The sequence below is a fragment of the Mangifera indica genome, chromosome 4 (genome assembly GCF_011075055.1).
Source record: "Mangifera indica cultivar Alphonso chromosome 4, CATAS_Mindica_2.1, whole genome shotgun sequence".
NCBI classification, from domain to species: domain Eukaryota; kingdom Viridiplantae; phylum Streptophyta; class Magnoliopsida; order Sapindales; family Anacardiaceae; genus Mangifera; species Mangifera indica.
Genome location: NC_058140.1, coordinates 1,728,754 through 1,740,368, shown reverse-complemented (window position 1 = coordinate 1,740,368; position 11,615 = coordinate 1,728,754). Strand labels below are relative to the sequence as shown.

The following is an 11,615-nucleotide window of genomic DNA, read 5'->3' as shown; positions in this document are numbered from 1 at the left end:
ATGTGTGCACATTAAAACAATCTATGAACAAAAAATTCATAATTTACTAAATATATAATTACACCTCTCTCTCTCTCTCTATATATATATAAAATATGTCAATTTAATATAGTTGAATAATAAATTTTTATATATATCAAAATTTATTATTCAACTATATTAAATTGACACATTATATTTATATTTTATTATTTAACTATATAAATAATATCAATAAGTCAACTTAATATCACTTGTTATACATCAATGAAAATCGGCATCCAAATATTCAAGTAAAATTCAAGTATACATGTGTGCACAAAAACAATCTATGAACAAAAAAGTTCATAATTTACTAAATATATAATTACACCTCTCTCTCTTTAAAAATAATGTCAATTTAATATAGTTGAATAATAAATTTTTGATTATTCAACTATATTAAATTGACACATTATATTTTATACACACACACACACACACACACACACACACATATATATATATTATTCAACTATATAAATAATATCAATAAATCAATTAATATCACTTGTTATACATCAATAAAAATCAACATCCAACTGCTCAAATAAAATTCAAGTATACATGTGTGCACGTTAAAACAATCTATGAACAAAATAGTTCATAATTTACTAAATATATAATTACACCTCTCTCTTTCTCTCTCTATAAAATAATGTCAATTTAATATAGTTCAATAATAAATTTATATATATATATATATATATATATATATATATATATATATATATATAAATTTATTATTCAACTATATTAAATTAACTTATTGATATTATTTCGGCTTATTGGTATTAGTTACATACTTGAATAATAAATAAATAAATAAATATATATATATATATATAAAATGCCAAGTTAATTTAATATAGTTGAATAATAAATTTTGATATATATATATATAAATTTATTATCCAACCATATTAAAATAGACTTAATATTATATTGGATGTATATATATATCTAATATAATGTTAAGTCCATTTCAAAATTTATTATTCAAACTGTATTAGATTGAATTATTGACATTATATTGAATTATTTATTTATTTTATATCACACTGATTTCTCTACCTAAGTTTATATATTTAATAATATATAGAGTAATATTTTATGTACAGATAAAAATGTAATTAAATAGATAAAAAAATACCAAATTAAATGGTGATACATTATTATTTGTGTAAACAATTATACATAAAAGCTGTATATACAGTATTATTATAATATATGTATTCTGAAACTTGGAATCATCAGGAAATGGCATGGTGGTTGTGTGCGATTGACTATATAGATAAATGTTGTATTTCTTCTTCTCCTCACCCATCAAACGCTCTCTTACTTAATCTATATTAGTCATCTACTTTCCAACATTTCATTGTTCATACTTAATTCTATCATCAGATCTCTCTATCTATCTTACAAGTATACAGATCTATATATCTTTTAGTTATTCTCTTCTGATTAACTTACTTCTCTCCACTCTCTCTATTTCTATATTTAGAAAGTAACTGAAAGAATACTCTAATATCTGCATGCTGTTTAAACCACCTGCAAATTAACACAATCATATTATTGCATGCAAAAGAAAAGCAGCATATTATTATGTGGAAGCTGAAGATTGCAGAAGGTGGCAATGATCCATACATTTACAGCACAAACAACTTTGTGGGAAGGCAAACATGGGAGTTTGATCCTGAAGCGGGGACTACTGAGGAGCGAGCTGAGGTTGAAGCTGCTCGTCAAAAATTCTACAAAAATCGGTTTCAGGTCAAGCCCAGTGGTGATATTCTCTGGCGAATGCAGGTATTGGTGCCCGTCATTTATTTCTATTCTGGTTATATTTGCACTTGTGTCTCTCTTCATTTCTCTTTTCCATTACACAATTCATCTCCTTTTCAGATGATAAGTCCATCTTGCATCGATATTACTTTTTTCATAGGATGATGCTGAAACTATCTTAATTTGGCACTATATGTTTTTTTTTGTTTTAATCACTGATGTGGGTTTAAAATAAGTAACCATTATTATTGATTTATCATAGCAACACTACAAAAAAGGTAGGTAAAGTTAACCATCTAAAACAATTATTACACCAGTAATCCTGGTTATACTAATTAACCTGAAGTTGCTATATGATTCACATATCATATTTTAATAGAAAATTTTTACTTATGGTATCTGTATATATAATTAATTACGTAATTATGTTCCATTCATAAATTATATAAGATAAGGTTTTAAATATTATCATCTTGAAACTAGAAGATAAACTCATATTACCCAATCATGTCTTACTATGCAAATTTGTTTGCCATTGTCCCACATATGTGACATTACTTTTAATTTCTGGGAAATGGCCATCAAGAACATCGCTATTTATTAGCAATATTAAGAAAAAAGACGACTTTGTGGCAGAAATTTCATTGAAAGTTATGTTATTGGGGTCTCTGACTGTTTTGGGGTTTGTGGCAGAACATCGCTATGTTATTGGGGTTTCAGAGAAGCTAAAAGATCAATAACTTCTTAAGTTAAAAGACGGAAGAATACATACGAACTCAAGTCAACCTCTATCTCATCAATAACTTCTTAGATGACATTCACAAACCTTCATTTTCAAACGTCAATTAACCAATCATGTTAATACAATTTCTAGCTTTGTATTTTATGTCCAATCTGTCTTGCTCATCACCACGTAAATATTTATTTGTTTATTGAATAATAAATTTTAGTTTCTTCGGGAGAAAAATTTCAAACAAACAATCCCAGCTGTAAAGGTGGAGGATGGAGAAGAAATAACGTATGAAACAGCTACAGTCTCGTTGAGGAGGGCGGTCCATTTCTTCTCTGCTTTGCAAGCCTCCGACGGCCATTGGCCAGCTGAAAATGCTGGTCCTTTGTTTTTCCTTCCTCCATTGGTAATTAGATAGTACACTGTTTAGAACAGTATCTGAAATTTTTATTAATTACATGTATCTAAAAAGAATTGCCCATATGCAGGTGATGTGCACCTATATAACAGGGCATCTTGACAGTGTATTTCCAGCAGAGCATAAGAAGGAAATCCTTCGATACATATATTACCATCAGAATGAAGATGGTGGGTGGGGATTACATATTGAAGGCCACAGCACCATGTTTTGTACAGCTCTCAGCTACATCTGCATGCGTATCCTTGGAGAAGGACCTGATGGCGGCGAAGATAATGCTTGTGCTAGAGCTCGAAAATGGATCCTTGACCGTGGTGGTGTCACTCACATTCCTTCTTGGGGAAAGACTTGGCTTTCGGTAACCACATCACTCTATCTATATATTAACTTCATTAATGTGTCATCAATGCATATGCATTAATTTATCTTTTATCTGTCGTAGATACTTGGTGTGTTCAATTGGTCTGGAAGCAACCCAATGCCTCCTGAATTTTGGATCCTTCCATCATTTCTTCCAATGCATCCAGGTTAGTTTTGCATCATTTTGGATTAAGATTTTGATATTAATTGTTTATTTATTAGTTTATAAGTTTGATTCTTCACAAATGCAGCCAAAATGTGGTGTTACTGCCGCATGGTGTACATGCCAATGTCATATTTATATGGCAAGAAATTTGTTGGCCCAATTACATCTCTCATTCTACAACTAAGGGAAGAGCTCTACATTCAACCTTACAATCAAGTTAACTGGGGGAAAGTACACCATTTATGTGCAAAGGTGAGATTATAATTGTTCACAGACATATATATATATGTTTGCTATTTGTGTTCCTTTCTTAAAAGTTAATATATATATAAAATTGAAAATTGTTATAATTGCAGGAGGATCTTTACTATCCCCATCCTTTGATTCAAGATTTGATTTGGGACTGTCTATATATATTCTCTGAGCCTTTTCTTACACATTGGCCTTTCAACAAGTTGATAAGAGAGAGAGCACTTCAAGTAACAATGAAGCACATTCATTATGAAGATGAGAATAGTCGGTACATTACCATTGGATGTGTGGAAAAGGTCAAATTGCAATTCACTAGATATGCAAATGCATAATTTTTTTTATTTTGTGTATCCATCAATCTAATTCTTTTGAATGAATTATATATACGCAGGTGTTATGCATGCTAGCTTGTTGGGTTGAAGATCCAAATGGAGATTGTTTCAAGAAGCATCTAGCTAGGATTCCAGATTACTTATGGGTTGGTGAAGATGGAATGAAGATGCAGGTAAATAATTAATTAATTAATCAATTAGTATATATCACCGAATTCAATGAAGTCTAGTTTTGATTTAGCATTGATGAATTAATTCCATTGTTACAAATGCAGAGTTTTGGAAGCCAGGAGTGGGATACTGGTTTTGCTATTCAAGCTTTGCTTGCTAGTAATCTCACTGATGAAATAGGGCCTGTACTCAAGAGAGGACACGAATTTATCAAAGCATCTCAAGTAATTTAACATTAATATAAACCAAACATTAGTTCCTTTGAATTTTCCTCAGAGTTAATGATTTTACATTTTATTTGTAAATTAAGGTGAAGGACAATCCTTCTGGTGACTTCAAGAGAATGTATCGACATATTTCAAAGGGATCCTGGACTTTCTCTGATCAAGATCATGGATGGCAAGTTTCTGATTGTACTGCTGAAGGTTTGAAGGTATTTATAAACTTATTCATAAAATTATTGATCAAACAAAGAAAAGTTATTTCTTTATTTCCCTCTATCTCACCGTAGATATATATTGTCTCTCATTTTGTTTAGTGTTGCCTGTTTTTCTCAATGATGCCACCCGAAATCGTTGGGGAGAAAATGGAACCTGAAAGGTTATATGATTCTGTTAATATCCTATTATCATTACAGGTACACATATATCATTAAGTTCTCAAACAAATTTTCTCATGCATACATTTCAAGATTATATATGTTTTATGTTTTTAAATCAGAACAATAATTAAAAGCTCTATTTTTTGACTCCCTGCAGACCAAAAATGGAGGTCTCGTCGCCTGGGAGCCAGCTAGAGCACAAGAATGGTTGGAAGTAAGTTTTTTAATCTACATATTGATATGACTTTGCTGTGTTAAATCTTTCTAATTAGTTTATATCACAAATATATTAATGACTGGCACTTGCGATGTATTTTGGTTTCAGTTGTTGAATCCTACTGAATTTTTTGCGGACATAGTGATTGAGCACGAATATATTGAGTGCACCTCATCAGCTATCCATGTTTTAGTTTCGTTTAAAGAATTATATCCAGGACACAGAAAGAGAGAGATTGAAAATTTCATCACAAAAGCAGTTGGCTACTTGGAAAAAGTTCAATTGTTTGATGGTTCATGGTAAAATTAATTATTATTAAGTTTATTAAAGAACATATGCTTGATATATATTTTTTCAATGAATATATTTATACATATATAGGTACGGAAATTGGGGAGTCTGCTTCATATATGGTACTTGGTTTGCACTCAGAGGATTGGTAGCAGCTGGCAAGACTTATAAAAATTCTGTAACTGTGCATAGAGGTATTGATTTTCTTCTTAAATCACAGAGAGAGGATGGTGGTTGGGGGGAGAGTTATCGTTCTTGCCCAGAAAAGGTATGTATTTGTGTTAATTGATTTCTTACTGTATTACAACGTGCTAAACATATGTACTAATTTGTTGTCCTGGGCATTTAGAAATACATACCTCTCGAAGGAAACAGGTCAAATTTAGTTCACACTGCATGGGCTATAATGGGTTTAATTCATGGTGGACAGGTTAGTTTCAATAAACCGCTAAAAAAAATTATATTTTCACGTTTAAGCACCAAGATAAATTTTGTACTATTTATGTTTTTATGTGATTGTTCTTTGGATTATCAGGCGGAAAGAGACCCAACTCCTATTCACCGTGCAGCTAAGTTGATAATTAATTCTCAGCTAGAAGATGGTGATTTTCCCCAACAGGTACAATTGAAGGAAATGAAAAAATGGGCACATGTTAAGTTCAAATGTTTCAATAAATAATTAATGAATAAATGATGTAACGCTTGCAGGAAATTACAGGAGTGTTTAATAAGAACTGCATGTTACATTACGCAGTGTATAGAAATATTTACCCACTGTGGGCTCTTGCTGAATACCGAAAGAGGGTTCCGTTGCCTTTCCAAGACTAATGTTCAAGGAAATCAATATAGAAGCAAGTTAATTGCTGTTGGAAAATTGGCTCTTTAGATCCCACATTGATTATTCTATTCTGTTTGTATTTTACCAAAGACTATAAATAAAAGTCTTGGTTTTAATTCAAAACATCCCAAAAACAATTGTAGCCAAACATAATTATATTGAGAGAATCTTATTATTAGAGATCTCTAATAGTTTTATATTTTCTTTATAATTATTATTTGAAAATAATGAAAGTAATCAGCGGAGCTAAGGACATAGATACATTTATCGAACCTTGTAAATTCTTGTGTTCTCTTTCTTTTATTCTTCTGCATTTATATTTTCTATCTTAATTATTTATTATATTCAATAGCATAGAAATTATGTTTTATGTTTTTGCTGCACAACAAGTAGTATTAGAGCCTAGGTTTAGGACAATGAGTAGTTATTTATATGGTTATGTGTATGTCTAGGAAAATGTTGTCTAAAGAGGTTGGTTTTTAAAGAGGTTTTGTCCCCACCAATCTTTCCTGGATATTTTCCTAATGTATATATTATCATTTTTGGCACTTATTACTATCCTAGGTTATAATAATTTTTTCTTAGCTATTGAATATAAATATGTGAAACTTGGTTATTTGAAAAAGTATCTACCACGTAAATTGTAGTTAGCAGAAAATAGCATCGATATCAATAAAAACAATTGTGACAACCACAAAAATTGATGTGGAAAAATTTGATGGCCGAAACAATTTTACCTTGTGGCAATGTGAAGTGATGGATGCCCTGTGTCAAGAAAATCTTGATGTAGCTCTGAAGAAGGAAAAACCAAAGAAGATGGATGACAAAGAATCGACGAGGATCAAACGCCAAGCTTATAGTACAATCCATACGTGCCTTTTTAAAGAGCAAAAATATCTATTCATGAAAGAGACGTCTACATGTAAGATACGTCTACATGTAAGATGTGGAAGGCATTAGAAAACAAGTATATAAAGAAAAACTATGAGAATAAACTTTATTTAAAGAAGAGATTGTTTCTCTTCAATTGAAACCTGATACAAGTATAAGTGATCATATTAATACTTTTAACCAGTTGATAGTTGATTTACTGAACCTGGATGAAACCTTCAAAGATGAAAATAAGGCAATGCTTCTACTAAGATCTTTTCCTGAAAAATTAGATCATCTAAACATTACATTACTTCATGGAAAGGAGAAATTAACTTACAATGAAGTATGTGTTGCTTTGAATAATAATGATATTCAAAAAAAGATTAACAAGAGAATAGAGAGATGACTACTGAAGCCCTTACTGTAAGAAGACGAAGTCAAAGTCATAAGCAAGAAAGAAGGGGTAGATTTCAGTCAAAGAAAAGACTTAGTAAAGATGAATGTGCTTTTTGCCAAGAGAAGGGACATTGGAAGAAAGATTGTTTGAAGTTACAAAGGAAGGATAAAGGTAAGACTAAAGTTACTTCAGATGCATGTGTAGCTAAACTTGAAGAAGATGAGTCAGACTTTGCTTTAGTAAGTCTACCATCGACATCTTTGTATGATGAATGGCTTCTAGATTCGGGTTGCACTTAACATATATGTCCACACAATGATTGGTTCTTCAATTATGAAAGACTAAATGGTGGAGTTGTTTTCATAGGTAATAATAGTCCTTGTAAAACAGTGGGGATAGGTTTAGTCCGTTTAAAGAATAATGATGGATCAACTAGAGTTCTGATAGATGTTCAATATGTACCACAACTGAAGAAAAATCTCATCTCTTTAGGAGTTTTGGAATCCAAAGGCTTCAATATGTCGATGCGAGATGGAGTCTTAAAAGTTGCCTCCAGTGCCCTTGTAGTGATGAAAGGTACAAGAAGAAATAACTTGTATTGTTATAATAATGGTATAATTTTTGAATCAGCAGTTGTAGTTTGTAAAAAAGATGCAAATGTTGAAACAAGAAGACTTTGGCATATGCGTTTGGGACATATAGGGGAAAAACCTTATTTAGTTTGGTGAAACAAGGCTTATTGAAAGAAGCAAAGACCTGTAAGTTGGATTTTTATAAGTAATGTGTCTTAGGAAAACAGAAAAAAGTAAATTTTAGTATTGCAATTCATGATACTGAAGGTATTTTGGATTATGTTTACTCTGATGTGTGGGGACTTACTAAGACAGCTTCCTTGAGAGGTAGACACTACTTTGTTACTTTTGTTGATGACTTTTCTAGAAGAACATGGGTGTACGCTTTAAGTAAGAAGAATGACATATTAGGTGTTTTCTTGAAATGGAAAAACATAGTTGAAACTCAAACTGGCAAAAAGATCAAACGACTAAGAACTGATAATGCTGGTAAGTATACTAGTGATCCATTTTTTGAAGTTTGTCAGGCAAAAGGTATTGTATGTCATTTCTCATTCAAAGGAATACTACAACAAAATGGGGTGGCAAAACACATGAATCAAACTTTGTTGGAGAAAGTTAGATATGTGTTGTCCAATGCTGGGTTGGACAAACATTTTGGGCTGAGGTAGTTACTATGCAGTTATCTCATAAATCATTTACCATCCACTACAATTGAGAGGAAAACACCCCTTGAGGTATGGTCTGGAAAACTTGCTAATGACTATGATTCCTTATGTGTGTTTGGTTCTACTATCTATTATCATACAAAAGAGTCTAAATTAGATCCAAAAGTTAAGAAAACAATTTTAATGGGAATTAGTTCTGGAGTGAAAGGATATCATCTTTGGTGTCTAAATTTAAAGAAAATCATTCACAGTAGGGATGTTACCTTTGATAAATCTACCATGTCAAAGAAGGTAACAAAGAAAACTGATAATACTCAATAGCAGATGGAGTGTATTCCACAATAGGTGGAGTTTGAGACAATCATAACAATAAACCCAACCAGAGTTTTTGAAAATGATAGTGACATTTCAGTGGCAAAGGAGGAGAGTGAAGATAGAGAGGTTTCAACCTAAAACCTCAACAGCAATAAGAATCAATTGCATCATATAAGCCAAAACGAGAAATACGTAAACCTACTCAATTTGCTAATATAGTGGCCTATACACTGCCAATTGTAGATGATGATATTCCTTCTACATAAAAAGAAGCAGTTAGAAGTCCAAAAGTTGAAAAGTGGAAGAAAGCCATGGATGAGGAAATGCAATCCCTTAAGGAAAATGAAACTTGCAGTTCAATTACCGAAGAACAAGAAGGCAATTAGGTGCAAGTGGGTAAGATAGATTTCCTAACAAAGAAGATGTTCACTACAAGGCAAGGTTGGTAGCAAAAGGCTATGCTCAAAAGGAAGGGACTGATTTCAATGATGTATTTTCTCCAATTGTTAATCATTTCTTTATTAGAATTTTGTTGCCTTGGTAGCACAATTGAATCTCAAACTAGTTCAAGTTGATGTGAAAATTGCATTTCTACGCAGTAATTTGTAAGAGGAAATCTACATGACTCATCCTAAAGGATTTAAGGTTGCTGATAAAGAGAATTAGGTTTGCGAATTGAAGAGATCGTTATATGGATTGAAACAGTCACCAAGATAGTGGTACAAACGAGTTAATCAATTCATGATGGAGCATAGGTACATAAGAAGCAAGTATGACAACTGTGTATATTTTCACAGACTACAAGATGGGTTTTTCATTTATCTATTATTGTATGTTAATGTTATACTGATAGCTTCAACGAACTAAGGAGAAATCGAGAAATTGAAAACATAACTCAATCAAAAGTTTGAAATGAAAAATCTGGGAGAACTCAAGAAAATTTAGGTATGGAGATTAGTAGAGATAGAAGAAGAAGCAAGGTTAGTTTGACTCCAAAAAAAAACTAAAGAAGGTACTTTACTGTTTCGGCATTTCTGACAAGTCAAAACCTGTAAATACTTTACTTGCTCTTTATTTCAAGATTAGTGCATCCTTATCTCCATGTATAGATGAAGAGCGAAGATATATGTCATAAGTTCTGTATTCTAATATAGTTGGTAGCTTAATATATGGAATGATATGTACAAAGCCCGACATTTCACATGCAGTTGGAGTTGTGAGCAGGTATATGCATGATCTTAGTAAGGGACATTAGCAGGCTGTGAAATGGATTCTACAATACTTACTAAAGACTGTAGATGTCAATTTAGCATTTGAGCAGGATGATGTACTTGTTCAAGATGTGGTTAGATATATTGACTCTAATTATGTTGATGATTTGGATAAACATCGATCAACTACTGGTTATGTCTTTACACTTACAAAAACACCAGTTAGCTGAAAGTCTACCTTGTAGTCTACAGTTGCTCTGTCTACTATAAAAACAGAGTATATGGTAGTTACAGAGGCTATAAAGGAAGCTATTTGGTTACAAGGATTGTTGGAAGATTTAAGAATTGTTCAAAAGCATGTCAATGTGTACTTTGATAGTCAAAGTGCAATTCATTTGGCAAAGAATCTAATATTCTACGTACAAACTAAGCATATTGATGTTAGACATCATTTTGTATAGAGATTATTGAAGAAGGGAATATACAACTACTGAAAATTAGGACTGTTGAGAACCTTGTAGATATGATGACCAAGGTGATAACAACAATCAAGTTCAATCATTGTTGGAACTGAATTAACATCCTGCAAGCTTAAATAGCGCCAAAAAGAACATTTGAAGTCATTGCAAAAGAAAAAAATATACAAGAAATTTGGCGGGACTCACTAAATCGCCAAGTGGAGATTGTTGAAAAATTGGCTCTTTAGGTCCCACATTGATTATTTTATTCTCTTTGTATTTTACCAAAGGCTATAAATAGAAGCTTTGGTTTTAATTCAAAACATCCCAAAAACAATTGTAGCTAAACACAATTGTATTGACAGAATCCTATTATTAGAGATCTCTAATAGTTTTATATTTTTTTTGTATCTATTCTTTGAAGATAATGAAAGTAATCAGCGGCGTTGAGGACGTAGGTACATTTATCGAAGCTCGTAACTTCTTGTATTCTCTTTCTTTTATTTTTTTTGCATTTCTATTTTCTGTCTTAATGATTTATTATATTCAATAGCATAGAAATTGTGTTTTATGTTTCCGCTGCACAACAATTACAAGTAACAATAATATCTTTTCTTAAATCTTTGTAATGCAATGTAATGGTTATGGTTTATTTGTATATGTTTAGTCTATCCCAACACTAAAGGATAAATTGGGCAGAAAACACTTATGTATCTTTGAATTAAATGGTAACAATTGAGTTAAAAGTTTCTGATTATAACCACTGATTGAGCTATTTGTTATAATATTTTGGTGATAATGATGATGATAAAAGAAATTAAAAGCCCTTAAGCAAGTATATTTGTCATTCATATACATATATATAATAAATTAAGATAATCTACGACTTTAGGCTAATTCTTACTAGCCGATTTTAATGCTTTTATTAACTTTTATCATAAAGGA

At 31.4% G+C, this 11,615-nt stretch overlaps 1 protein-coding gene across 1 annotated transcript; it reads left to right on the top strand.

Moving 5' to 3' along the window:
* Positions 1-1,608: 1,608 nt before the first annotated feature.
* Positions 1,609-6,287, top strand: LOC123214663 (beta-amyrin synthase-like). The gene is made up of 16 exons (XM_044634594.1): positions 1,609-1,824; positions 2,751-2,936; positions 3,019-3,306; positions 3,391-3,475; positions 3,560-3,726; positions 3,831-4,022; positions 4,118-4,231; positions 4,334-4,453; positions 4,540-4,662; positions 4,768-4,866; positions 4,988-5,044; positions 5,156-5,346; positions 5,429-5,606; positions 5,688-5,768; positions 5,874-5,957; positions 6,047-6,287. The coding sequence occupies exons 1-16, from the start codon at positions 1,624-1,626 to the stop codon at positions 6,164-6,166; spliced, it is 2,286 nt and encodes a 761-aa protein (XP_044490529.1). The 5' UTR covers positions 1,609-1,623; the 3' UTR covers positions 6,167-6,287.
* Positions 6,288-11,615: the final 5,328 nt, after the last annotated feature.